Raw genomic sequence first — 14,617 nt, 5'->3', positions numbered from 1 at the left:
CTGGGAAAATTTGTCAAATTCTCAAAAGAAGCTTTCTTTTCTTATTTTGAGTGAGTGGCAAGAAATAAAATTACTTACTATAAAAAGATTTAGATATCTCAAGGGAAGTAAATTAGTTTAGCAAAGACACCTCAAGCGGTTATTTTCATGTGACTAAGTAGCCCTCAAGATTATGTGGGATTAGCTAGAAATGAAGTAAACAGAATGCAATTGATTCTGTCTAGTAAGTTAGGAAGAGTGTTGAGTTTTCACATACACATGAGGGAAGGGCACAGTGAGGAAAGAACTAAGCAGTAAGGCAAATGGCTGAAAGTTCATAGGAAAAGTAACTGAAAATGTAGTGGTGTTGAAAATGACCAATAGGCTTTTTAATAATAAAGATCTGGCCAGGCGTGGTGGTTCACATCTGTAATCCCAGCACTTTGGGAGACCGAGGTGGGTGGATCACCTGAGGTCGGGAGTTCGAGACCAGCCTGGCCAATATGGGGAAACCCCGTCTCCACTAAAAATACAAACATTAGCCAGGCATGGTGGCACATGCCTGTAATTCCAGTTACTTGGGATGCTGAGGCAGGAGAATCACTTGAACCTGGGAGGTGGAGGTTGCAGTGAGCAGAGATTATGCCACTGCACTCCAGCCTGGGCGACAAGAGTGAAACTCCATCTCTAACAATAATAATAATAAAGATTAAATTGTGCATTTTAGTGTGCTGTGATGTGCTGTAATAACTCTTCCTCCCCATATTTACCCAATGGCCCAAAACATGAAGAAGTGTTATTACTTACAAAATATTGTATAAGTGGCAATTTTCAGAATAAAGCAATTAAGATCGCATTGAGATAAGGACAATTGGTACAAAAACAGGTAGTAAAATTCAGAATGGAGATTGAGAATTTTTCAGGTGCCACATGTTGAGGATAAAAGTGATTAACATTGGAAGAACATCCAAAGATGTTGGAAAGGATACTGAGTTACTCACCACTTAGAAAACACTGTTCAAGACAATTTTACTTTATTATTAGAGAATAGGGACTGACATCTCGACCCCAATTTTAGAGGGGTCTGGAGGAGATAACAGTAGACACTGCATCAATGTTTTAAAATTAAACAGATAAATTTATGCAAAATACCCAGCACAGTAACTACTAAGGAGTAGGTGTTCTATAACTATAAGCTTTCTTCCCATTTTGGCTCATCACATATAGAGGAAAAATAAAGACAGAGATGAGATGTGTACCTGAATCCTAACTGAAAGGTTATTCTATTTCTCAATCACTTCCAACTTCCAAAGTCATTCAGCAATTAGGGAATGTTAATTATTGTTGTTCCCAGAGCCAGCACTCCCCCAAACTTGCTTCTGTGATATCTCACGAAAAGAGAAAGCACTTACCATTAAAATGGACACAGTCATGTAACAATTATTTGACAACTGGTTCTGGTTACAGTAATGGTAACGGAATGAATACAACGTCAAGCTTATTGCATTGATTACGATCCCTGTTATAGCAAAGACTGAGCTGGTGATATTCATTCCTAGACTACCTCCGACCTAGAAAGAAATGAAAATTAATGAAGCAATCCAACATCATCCTCAGATATATCTCTATTAATTACTTTACACTGCAGTCTATCTTTATCTTGATTATTTCAATAGTCTTCTAACTTGTCTCCTTATAGTGGTTTCAATTCTAATCCCTTGCCAAAACACAAATATGATCCCATGACTCCCCAGCTTAAATTCTTCAGATAATTCCTGTGAGCGGATGAGATAATCTCCAAATCATTTAGCAGGGTTTCAATGATTTTTTACACATTAGCTGGACAGTCCTATCTGTGTCCTTCCCTGCCATTCCTTGCTTCCGGTGCCTGGTCTCTTATTGTTCTAAACACTGCTTGCCTCTCGTGCCTTTCTACCTTTTACATTATTTTTCTCAGTTGTGCATTCCCTTTCATACCTTCTCTTCTCATGGGTCCCTGCAGACACTAGGAAGTTGGGTTAGGCCAGATTTGGAAAACCCATACTGATCATGCTCCACAGTTTGATATTTATCTTTTGAGCAAAGAAAACTCAAATATGGTGTTTAGCTAGAAAAACTCTTGTTGAGATCTTGGCTTTTCCATTTTGTTGGCTTTATGAAAGGCATATTGACATGAGAGTTACATTTTAAATTTGCTTCTTCTGATGTAATAACTTTATTGTGAATTTCTTATACTGAAAACTCAAAATCCTGTTTGGATACAGTTGAAATCTATTTTTTTTTTTTTCTTTTTGAGACAGAGTTTTGCTCTGTCGCCAGGTTGAAGTGCAGTGGCATGATCTCAGTTCACTGCAACCTCCGTCTCCAGGATTCAAGCGATTCTCCTGCCTTAGCCTCCTGAGTAGCTGGGATTACAGGCATCCGCGACCATGACTGGCTAATTTTTTGTATTTTTAGTAGAGAAGGGGTTTCACCATGTTAGCCAGGCTGGTTTCAAACTTCTGACTTCAAATGATCCGCTCACTTCAGCCTCCCAAAGTACTAGGATTACAGGCGTGAGCCACCGTGCTTCGCCAGAATCTACATTTTAACCAATTGCTCAATAAACATTATGCCACACCAATACTTGGTGTGACTGTCATGGGCTGAATCCCAAGCTGCGGAGTTTTTTTTTTAGTGATTCCACTTCATATTTGTTCTAAATAATTCTCTATATCTTCATAAAGTTTCCCTCATCAACTACCTTGACAAAATATCCATTATGTCAGTAATTCTATCACTAGCCTTATTGCAATTTTTGAAAGACAGATCCTGCTAAGTAAAATGCACAATCGCTCCTGATTTTTTAAAAGCAAACAAACAAAACCTGTTTTATACCCTGGCAGAATACATTATTGATTAATCCTTTCCTTTTGATACCCCCCACAAAATATTACTCACCAGACCTTTTGTTGTTCTAATTCCTGCTGCAACTGATAAGGATCCTGAAATAATAAACTAGGAATGAGAGAAAACAATGGAGATAAAAAGCTTTAAACAAGTTTTGGAAATCACAATTCAGTAAACTTTATTCCAAAGTAGATAGATATGTATAAATAGGTCAATTATCTTAGAAAGCAAGAGATTGCACATAATTTTCTCTTTTCCCATAAAGAACAGAGAAATTCTGCCAGATGAGTCCATTGGATAATTTATCAAGCCTTTCAAATAATAGCTAACTGGAATGGTATTAAAACTGTTTGAGGACACCGACAGATAAAGCTTCCAAATTCCTGATAAGAAGTAATTCTTATGTGGTATCAATATTAAATACAATAAACAAAAAATGTACTAAAATAATTCTCATTGAAAATATGTTTAAAAGGTTATAAAATAAAATAGTAGCACATAAAATTTAGTTCCCAATTATTTGATAACTAGAATACACTACTTCATTTGAATCCATCAATGGGACAATTATTTTTCATTTAGCCAGAATAGCTAGTCAAGTTGGTTATAAGACTCTCAAGTTGGTTATAAGACTCTCTGTCTTATAATATTCCATTGCTAGAGTTTTCTATTTCCTTTACAAATTTGATCTCAGATGATTCAAAAATGATATCTTCATATAAAGAAACTGGACTAATCAAATAGCTCAATAAACTTCTTTAGTTTCCAAATACCCAGACGTAGAGATGATTCATGTTATCTAAATCACCATTGGAGAAAAAGAAAACAGTAGAGCAAATCATCCATCGTGTAACATAAAATACATCGGGAACATTTGGGACGATCCTTCAACTCTACAAATATTTTTAATATTGAAATATTCTAATAAATATAATAAATAAATTTAAGAAAAACATTACATGCTAATGGCTATTCACATTTACAGCATTGATAGGATAGGGCGTTTAATACAATCCAACATTATTAGTGACTTAAACATTATTGGTAAAATATAATTATACTTTCTGTAATATGATAGGACATCTGTCTCAGTCTACAAGTCTTTAAATGACAAAAAGTGGGACCATCTTATTAAAGTCAAAATCAAGATAAACATGTAGACTATTATGTATTACTATTTGGGGTATATTAACCAAAATAGTTATATAAGAAAAATAGTTGAAACAAATGGCTGAAACTACTGTTATTTAGTATGAATAACATCTATTGCAAACATCCAAGAATATAAACTAAAAAGTACCGTAAACTATTTAAAAAATTCAGTAAAGCATCTTGGAAAAACATTGTATACAGAAATTACATATACATATTAGAAGTGTGTATGTATGTTTGTGTATGTGAAGATAGGATTGAATAAAAGGACTTCATTTACCACAGGAAAAAATATGTATATAGTATCTCAGAGGGAAAAAACTTAACGAAGAATGTGAGTCATAAATAGGAATAGAACTGAAGAGGCCAAGGATAATAGAAACTTACAGCTGGCTCTTGGTATTGGTACTTATACTGTCAAAGAGAGAATAGAGAAGCACTTTGCAGGTGATGTTTGGAAAAAAAGGTTGAAAGAATAATGGAAGGGAGCAGCAAAAAAGTTTTTACCAATTTACTACTACATTTACCAATCTAGTTCAATGCCTACAAGAGTCTGAGTGATGTCTCAGTGGACAAACACAGCTCCTGCAGTTCTTGGTAATCTACTGAACACGTGTGGAAGGCTAAAACCATGTAAGCTGGTTTTCAATGCGATCTTGAAAAGAACATGGGCACGAAAGCAGAAACCTAGATAGTTACATATATATGATTGTGATAATAGAGTCAATTTGAACCCTGATCCTGACCCAATTAGTTGTGATCTCGGGCAAGTTACTTAACCTCCCTTCATCCATAAAATGAAGATAATGAGAAATCCTCCCTCAAAAGTTTGTGGTGATGGTATGATATAAAAAGTGCACATAAAAAGCACTTAGTAGAATGTCCAGATCATAGTAAGAGTTTAATAAAAAGCTATTCTTGGCATTGGTAATATTATATATATATATGGTATATATAAATGGTGTGTGTATATATATATATATATATATATATATGGCGTGTGTGTATCTATCTATCTATCTATCTATCTATCTATCTATCTATCTATCTATCTATCTATCTATGGTACGACTTTCCAGAGATAGAACAGCATTTGCTGTCTGTTATGGTTAATATTGAGTGTCAACTTAATTGAAGAATGCAAAGTATTGTTCCTGGGTGTGTCTGTGAGGGGATTGACAAAGGAGATTAACATTTGAGTTGGTGGACTAGGAAAGGGAGACCCAGCTGCCAGCATAGCCAGAACAGAAGGAGGCAGAAAAAATGTGGAAAGACTAGACTCATTTAGTCTTCTGGTCTTAATAAACTCCCCTTTATATATACACCTATTCTATTAGTTCTATCCCTCTAGAGAACACTGACTAATAGAGATTTTGGTACCAGGAGTGGATCTAGAAAACAGAATATTAAGGATGGAGTTCTTTTGTTGGTTTTGCTCCTAAGTTCACTGGACAAAGTGATGAAAGAAAATTATGAACTCAGGGATTCTAACTCTCAGCTTCAGAAGCAGATACTGAGCCTCAAATCTTCTAAGATTGTCCTGAATGAGAGCTTTATTTTCTGTAGAGAAAGAGCTGAAATTGTGGACAATCAGACACAAGCTTTTATCACGTGATTTGCTGACCTGCAACAAAAGGTGCACGCACAGACTCACCAGGTGTCTCCTGTTAAAGCGAGAGCATTGATTGAAAAAGAATGGGACCTGGCAACTTGGAATGGGGATGTGCAGTAGGACCTTGATGAAGCTGGGGACACTGAGCTTGTAAACTCTCACCAGCCATTTTTGCCAGAAGAAACAGCTTCCCCAATCACCAGTAGTGACAACATCCACTCCCTAACCTACACTGCCATAAGCCTTTTCACCTTTGCCTGAGGAGATAAATCCTGCACTGCCTAATACAACAGTGATGGCCTCTCCTCAGGCAGTTGCCAAGCAAGACAATGTTGATTCTCCTCAGGACCCACCCTAAAGTCCCTGTTTGCTTCTAGACCTATAACTAAAGTCTCAGCAGGCCCCTAGAGGTGAGGTTCAAAATGCGATCCCCGAGAAGGTGCACTACACTTGAAAAGAACTGCTTGAGTTTTCTAATTTATATAAGCAGAAATCTGGAAAACAGGCATGGGAATGAATATTAAGGGTATGGGATAATGGTGGAAGGAACATAGAGTTGGATCAGGCTGAATTTATTGATTTGGGTCCTCTAAGCAGGGATTCTGCATTTAATGTTGCAGCTTGCGGAGTTAAAAAAGATTCTAGTTTATTTGTTTGGTTAGCTGAAATATGGATTGAAAGATGGTCCACTGTGAGCGAGCTGAAAATGCCTGATCTCCTTGGGTTAATGTAGAAGAAGGGATCCGAAAGCTGAGGGAGGTTGGGATCAGGGAGAGGATTAGTCACTTTAAGCCTACTCATCCCAGCTGGGAGGGTTCAGAAGATATACCCTTGACCAATACTTTGTGAAATAGATTTGTGAGGGCAGCACTTGCATCCTTGAAGAGCTCTGTGATTGCTCTTCTATGTACGCCAGATCTTACAGTGGGAACTGCAGTCACTCAACTACAAAATTTAAATGCAATAAAAATAATTGGATCCAGAGGTGGCAGGGGCCAAATGGCAGCACTCAACCATCAAAGGAAAGGTGGGCATAGCTACCATAACGGATAGAAGAGGCAAAGCAGCAATCAGAATAGTCTGACTTGTGTAGAGCTCTGGCATTGGCTAATTAATCACAGTGTTCCTAGAAGTGAAATTGATAGGAAGCTTACCAAATTCTTACTTAATTTATATAAGCAGAAAACTTCCAGGTCAAGTGACAAAACACTAATTTGAATTATAAAAACAGAGAATCGCAGCCCCACATCAATTTCCAGACATGTGCCATTTTACAGACCCAGAACTCCTTGAATGAAAAGGAGACCAGGTCCTCTTAAGGAAGGATCCCACTACACTACTGACAATTTATGCTGTTAATCTTTCTCTCATCCTTCAAGGAGACCTCTGGCCTTTTACCAGGGTAACTGGATTGGGGAAAGAAAGAAAAATGATCAGACCTTTTAGGGACTACTGGACACTGACTCTGAGCTGACATGGATTCCAGGGGACCCAAATGTCATTATGGTCCTCCAGTTATAGTAGGGGCTTATAGAGGTCATGTAATTAATGGAGCTTTAGCTCAGGTTCAACTTACAGTGGGTCCAGTTGGTTCCCACACTCATCCTGCACTCATTTCCCCAGTGCCAGAATGCATAATTGGCATACAGATGCTTAGCAGCTGGAAGAATCTCTACATTGCCCCCTGACTTGCAGGGTGAAGGCTATTATGGTGGAAAAGGCCAAAGGAAGCCATTAGAGCTGCATCTACCTAGAAAAGCAGTAAATACTCCCAGCTTGGATGAGTAGGCTTTAAGTGACTAATCCTCTCCCCCATCCCAAACTCCCTAAGCTTTCGGATCCCTTCTTCTACATTAACCCAAGGAGATCAGGCATTATCAGCTCGCTCACAGTGGGCCATCTTTTAATCCATATTTCAGCTAACCAAGAAAATAAACCAGAATCTTTTTTAGTTCCGCAAGCTGCAACATTAAATGCAGAATCCCTGCTTAGAGGACCCAAATCAATAAATTCAGCCTGATCCAACTCTATGTTCCTTCCACCATTATCCCATACCCTTAATATTCATTCCCGTGCCTGTTTTCCAGATTTCTGCTTATATAAATTAGAAAACTCAAGCAGTTCTTTTCAAGTGTAGTGCACCTTCTCGGGGATCGCATTTTGAACCTCACCTCTAGGGGCCTGCTGAGACTTTAGTTATAGGTCTAGAAGCAAACAGGGGCCTTAGGGTGGGTTCTGAGGAGAATCAACATTGTCTTATTTGGCAATTGCCTGAGGAGAGGCCATCACTGTTGTATTATCTCCTCAGGCAAAGGTGAAAAGGCTCATGGCAGTGTGGGTTACGGAGGGGATGTTGCCACTACTGGCGATGGGGAAGCTGTTTCTTCTGGCAAAAATGGCTGGTGAGAGTTTACAAGCTCAGTGTCCCCAGCTTCATCAAGGTCCTACTGCACATCCCCATTCCAAGTTGCTGGGTCCCATTCCTTTTCAATCAATGCTCTCGCTTTAACAGTAGACACCTGGTGAGTCTGTGCGTGCACCTTTTGTTGCAGGTCAGCAAATCACATGATAAAAGCTTGTGTCTGATTGTCCACAATTTCAGCTCTTTCTCTACAGAAGATAAGACTCTCATTCAGGACAATCTTAGAAGATTTGAGGCTCAGTATCTGCTTCTGAAGCTGAGAGTTAGAATCCCTGAGTTCATAATTTTCTTTCATCATTTTGTCCAGTGAACTTAGGAGCAAGACCAACAAAAGAACTCCATCCTTAATATTCTGTTTTCTAGATCCACTCCTGGTACCAAAATCTGTATTAGTCAGTGTTCTCTAGAAGGATAGAACTAATAGGATAGTCAGTGTTCTCTAGAGGGGTAGAACTAATAGGATAAGTGTATAGATAAAGGGGAGTTTAGTAAGACCAGAAGACTAAATGAGTCTAGTCTTTCCACATTTTCTCTGCCTCCTTTTGTTCTGGCTATGCTGGCAGCCGATTGATTGAGGGTGGGTCTCCCTTTCCTAGTCCACCAACTCAAATGTCAATCTCCTTTGTCAACCCCCTCACAGACACACCCAGGAACAATACTTTGCATTCTTCAATTCAATTAAGTTGATACTCAATATTAACCATAACAGACAGCAAATGCTGTTCTATCTGTGGAAAGTCGCACTATATGTATATATATATATAATATTGAACATTAACTTGATTGGATTGAAGGATGCAAAGTATCATTCCTGGGTGTGACTGTGAAGGGCTTGCCAAGGGAGATTAACATTTGAGTCAGTGGACTGGGAAAGGCAGATCCGCCCTCAGTGTGGGAGGGCACAATCTACTCAGCTGCCAGTGTGGCCAGAATAACGCAGGCAGAAGAACATGGAAAGACTAGATTGGTTTAGTCTTCAGGCCTACATCTTTCTCCCGTGCTGCATGTTTCCTGCCCTCAAACATCAGATTTCAAGTTCTTCAGCTTTGGGACTCAGACTGGCTTCCTTGCCCCTCAGCTTGCAGATGGCCTATTGTGGGACCTCATGTTGTGACTGTGTGAGTCAGTACTCCCTAATAAACTTCCCTTTATATATGTACATCTATCTTATTAGTCATGTCCCTCTAGAGAACCCTGACAAATACACTCTCCTTCAAATCTCGCACTTCCACTGTACACAGGTGAAGGAGAGCAGAAATTAAGCTCCATTATAAAACTCTAAACTATCTCATTCTCAGTTTTATAAATAAATGGAAACCCTATAATACTAGAATAAATTCCCTGATTCTAACCTCAATCTGCCTTATAAATTTTATTTTTCTTTTGTCAATAGATAAAACTTGGTATTTTATTCTCAAATTTACCTCAAATTTACTTTTAATTTGCCTCAAAACTCTTTTGTGTTCTCTCTTGGGAGAATGTTTTTAAAGCTAAATTCCAATTCTAATTTTAATTTAATATCAATCATAGTAACTTATTAAACTTATGAAACAAAATGTATCAAATAACAATTTAATTTTCTCAGGTAACAATTTCCTGAGATTTGATAGTCAATAGACTATATATGAGAAACTGCCTGCGCACCAGCCACGTCTCCTCTCTTTCCTTGCTAACTAAACCATCATTTTCTTCAGTTTTTCCTGAGCTAAAAGGTAGTGTAGGCTCCTCCCAGCTACAGAGGTAAATCTTAATTAGTCTAAGCCAGTAATGGCAAGTTCGTTATCCTTACTGATAGTTGATTTGGGCATATGTATATAAAATATTTATCAAAAATGGATGTGTCTACCATCTCCCCTCTGGTATAGTCTGCTTGCAGTTCTTGATGAAATCCTTACACCACCAAATTAAGCAATTCTGGAAATAAGCCCCTAATCTCATTGTGAAACAATCAGTGCTTTCATTGCTTAAGTCATTCCAGTTTGGGTCTTTGGCAATGTGTTGCTGTAATAGATCCTAACTGACTTATGTAAAGTATTTAATCTGCCTAACTTTAAGTTTTATATTATTATTACTATTTTAAATATGAGAACACTGAGTTTAAAAAGGTTAGATACCATTCTCAAATTTGCAGAATTACAAGACAGAGTTAGAATACAATTGCAAAGATCAGGGTATTTACACCTCTATTATGTGATCTCCAATTATATCAAAAAATACCCTACTCACCATCACGGACCCCCAAATTGTGTACCCAGCATACACAGAAATGGGACGTTCTTCATAAGAACTAAACGCCACACACATCATTACTATTCCCATGCTAAGGCTCATCAAGGCAATCAGAATCTGCACAACCTAGAAATGATGAAGAAAGCAAAAACTGATTATCCACCACAAAAATGGTACTAATGCCACCCCCTTTCCAATCACTAAGCTATCCTTATTCTTTTTATTTCATACAGTCATATGACCTTGATATTCTGTTGTCACTCTTTTTTTTCACATAAAGAACCATGAATATTTTCTCACCAACATTATCTCTCAGGATCTCTACCATTGTCAATCATTTCACGGTTAAAAGGAGCATGCCAGACCCAGCCCACAGGTGCTTTTCTGATACCTAGGATGCTACTTCTACCACAACGGTTTCTCTCTGTTGTCACACACTCAGAGAGAAGTGGCCAAGGAATTAGAAAGCAATTATTCTAGCAAGGGGAAGTAACCTGAAGAAAAAAGAGTGTGTACAGGGGAAGAAAAAAAGAAGAGCAAATCTGATATTTTCTTGACGTCTGGGGCCTGAGGACATGAGTATGAGTAAACAGCGTTCTTAAAATAGGAGAGTTGGAGTACAATTATCTCATGGCATTAAAAATGGGTCAAAAAAATTAAAACAACATATCAAAATTTATGGAATGTAGAGAAAGCAGTGCTTAGAAAAAAATTATAACATTGAATGAATATATTAGAAAATAATGATCTAAAATCAATCACCTGAGAGTCTACCTTAAGAAACTAGAAAAAGAAAAGCAAATTAAATTCCAAGTAAGCGGAAGAAAAAAACATGAAATAGAAATTAGAGCAGAAATCATAAAATTAAAAACAGAAAATTAATAGACAAACTCAACAAAACCCAATGCTTTTTTTTTTAAAAAAAGAAAAATACATAAATAAAACCAATAAGCCTCTAGCCAGTCTAAGAGAAAGAGAGAGAGGACACAAATTACCCATAAGTGAAAGAGGGAACATCACTCCAGTTCCCACAGAAATTAAAAGGATAATAAAATAATGCTATGAACATTTCTATGCCGACAATTTGATAACCTTGAGACAATGAATTGCTCCTTAAAGACAGTTTGTCAAAACTCACACAAAAGAAATAGACACTCTGAATAAGCCTATAATTATTAAATAAATTAAATCAATAATTAGTAAAATTTCAAAACAGAAAGCACCAGGCCTGGAAAAGTTAATCAGTGCATTCTACCAGACACTTAAAAAAGAAATTATACCAATCCATTCTTTACAGAAAATAGAAAAAGAGGAAATACTCCCTAACTCATTCTATGGAGCTAGCACTATTATCTACCAAAAAAAAAGTCAAAAACATTACAAGAAAAGAAAACTGCAGACCAACATCTCTGGTGAACAAAGATGTAAAAATTCCCAACAAAACATATGCAAACTAAATATAATAGTGTATCAAAAGAATTATATACCATGACCATGTGGGATTTATCCCAGATATGCAAGGCTGATTAGATATTCAAAAATCAATGAATGTAACTAATGACATCAACAGGCTGAAAGGAAGAAAAATCACATGATTATCTCAACAGATGCAGGAAAAATATTGAACAAAATCCAATGCTGGTTTATTATAAAAACTTTTGAAAAACTATTAATAGGGAAGAACTTCTTTAGGTTGATAAAGAATATTTATTCAAAAAACTACAGCTAACTTCATACTTAATGGAGAAATTCAAAGCTTTCTCACTAAGATCAGGAAAAAGGCAGGGATGATCCCGTCACTACTCCTTTAAACATTTACTGGAAGTCACAGCTGAAACAGTAAGAAAAGAAAAGGAAATAAAGGTATACAATTGGTAAGGAAAAAATAAAACTACTTTTATTCACAGATGACATGATTGTCTGTGTAGAAAATCTGAAATAATCAACAAAAAACTCCTGGAACTAATAAATGATTATATTAAGGTTGTAGGATACAAGCTTAATACACAAGAGTCAATTACTTTCTTATGTACTTAGAGTAAATAAGTAAAATTTGAAATTAAAAACGCAATACTATTTAAATTAGCGCCCCCCAAAATTAAATATTTAGGTATTGGTATTTGGTGTTTGTTAGGCATAAATTTAACAAACTATGTACAAAATCTGTAAGAAAAACTTAAAAAAATAAATCAAATAACTAAATAAATGGAGAGATATTCCATGTCCGTGGATAGGAAGACTCAACATTGTCAAGATGGCAGTTGTTCCCTATTTACTCTGTAGGTTTAATGCTATCTCTCTCAAAATATTAGCAAGTTATTTGCGTATATTGAAAAACTGACTCTAAAATTTATAGGGAAAGGCAAAAGACTTAAAATAGCAAAAACAATCTTGAAGAAGAAGAAGAAGGAGTTGTAGGAGTAACACTACCCAACTTTAGGACAAACTATAAAGTGATAGTAATCAGGACTATGTGGTATTGGCAAAGAAATAGACAAATAGATCAACTGAATAGAATAGAAAGCCTAGAAATAGACACAGAAGTATAGTCAAGTGATCTTTGATAAAGGGCTAAGGTAATACAATTAGAAAAATAGTCTTTCCAAAAAAAAAAAAATATATGACTTAAAAAACTGGACCTCCATAGGCAAAAATTGAACTTAGACACATACCTTGTATTCTTCACAAAAATTAACTCAAAATAAATCACAGACACAAATGTTAAACTCAAAACTCTGAAACTCTTAACAGATGACATAGGCCAAAATCTAGATGACCTTGGTTTTGGTGATGAATTTGTCAATAAAAACCAAAGGCACAACCCATGAAATACAGAATTAATCATCTTAATTTTATTAAAATTAAAAAAATTCTGCTCTGCAGAAGACACTGTCAGGAGACGAAAAGATAAACCATAGACTGCAGAAGGTTTTGCAAAAAACATACCTGACGAAGGACTGTTATCCAAAATATACAACAAACTTAAAACTCAGCATTAAGCATACTAACATCTCAGTTAAAAAAAAGTGCCAAAAACTTTAATAAGACACCTCAAGAAAGAAGATACAGAGATGGTAAATAAACATATAAAAAGATGCTCCACATCTTATGTCACCAGGGAAATGAAAATTAAAATGGTAATGAGACTGGACTACACACCTGTTAGAATGGTAAAAATCCAGAACATTGAGGACACCAAATGCTGCCTATTATGTAGAACAGCAGGAACTCTCATTCACTGCTGACTGACATCTTCCACATCGCAAAGTAACAGGGAAGACGGTTTGGCAGTTTCTTACAAAACTAAACATGCTCTTACCATACAATATAGCAATCATACTTACCTGTTAAGTTGAAAACTTATGTCCACACATAACATGCACACAGATATTTATAGCAACATTACTCCTAATTGCCAAAGTTTGGGAGCTATCAAGATGTCCTTCAGCAGGTGAATGCATAAATAAACTGTGGTACCTACACAATGAAATATTATTCAGCACTAAAAATAAATGAGCTATTAAGCCATAAGAAAACATGGAGGAAATTTAAATGCATGTTATTAGGTGAAGGAAGGCAGTCTTTAAAAACTACTTATTTTACAATGTTAACGGTATGACTTTCTGGAAAAGGCAAACTATGAAGACAATAAAAGATTAGTAGTTGCCAGGGATTGGTGGGAGGAAAGGATGAATGGGCAGAGCACAGAGAATGTTTAGGGCAGTGAAACTACTTTGTATGATACTATAAAGGTAGATTCTATCACTATACCTTTGTTAAAACCCATAGAACACACAACACAGAGAATGAACCCCATTGTGATTTGTGTACTTTGAGTAATGATGTGTCAACATAGGTTCATCAGTTGGAACAAATGTCCCACTCTGGTGGGGAAGTTGATAATTAAAAAGCTATGCACGTGTAGGGGCAAGGGGCATATGGGATATACCTGTACTTTTGCTCTCAATTGTTCTTTAAGCCTAAAACGTCCCTAAAACATGCAGTATATTTTAAAATAATTATTTATACATTAAAAAATTGAACCTAGTATGTGCCAACATAAATAACCTATTTCATGAAAAATAGCTATATTCCCCCCCCAAAAAATGAATAATGCAAAAAAAAAAAAAAAAAAAAAGAAGGAATCCAAAGAGTCCACAATCATATTTTCTCAGTGGTTTGAAGCTTGGGCTAGTGATAAACCTATATTTCATGTTCTTTCACCTGCCCTAACCTGACATTCTTTTAATTCTACATTGTTTTTAGACACGTTCACTTGAGACTCCAGATGGAAATGCTCAGAGAATAACAGATTTTTCATCCTCTGAGCAGTG

At 36.4% G+C, this 14,617-nt stretch overlaps 2 protein-coding genes across 5 annotated transcripts in view; one reads left to right on the top strand and one right to left on the bottom strand.

The window, feature by feature from the left end:
• The window catches only part of MS4A4A (membrane spanning 4-domains A4A), a 127,164-nt gene that overhangs the window by 38,995 nt on the left and 73,552 nt on the right, over positions 1 to 14,617 (top strand). The window lies entirely within an intron of this gene.
• LOC698152 (membrane-spanning 4-domains subfamily A member 4A-like) overlaps positions 1 to 14,617 on the bottom strand; it is a 37,171-nt gene that overhangs the window by 5,210 nt on the left and 17,344 nt on the right. For all 3 annotated transcript variants that reach the window (XM_015114073.3, XM_077962780.1, XM_077962781.1), the window contains 3 exons: positions 10,281 to 10,409; positions 2,920 to 2,976; positions 1,392 to 1,550 (listed from right to left, as the gene is read on the bottom strand). In XM_015114073.3, the coding sequence (XP_014969559.2) occupies positions 1,392 to 1,550; positions 2,920 to 2,976; positions 10,281 to 10,409 (345 nt within the window). The remainder of the gene's footprint in view (positions 1 to 1,391; positions 1,551 to 2,919; positions 2,977 to 10,280; positions 10,410 to 14,617) is intronic.

Source organism: Macaca mulatta, chromosome 14 (assembly GCF_049350105.2).
Source record: "Macaca mulatta isolate MMU2019108-1 chromosome 14, T2T-MMU8v2.0, whole genome shotgun sequence".
NCBI classification, from domain to species: Eukaryota; Metazoa; Chordata; class Mammalia; order Primates; family Cercopithecidae; genus Macaca; species Macaca mulatta.
This window is presented reverse-complemented; position numbering and strand designations above follow the sequence as displayed.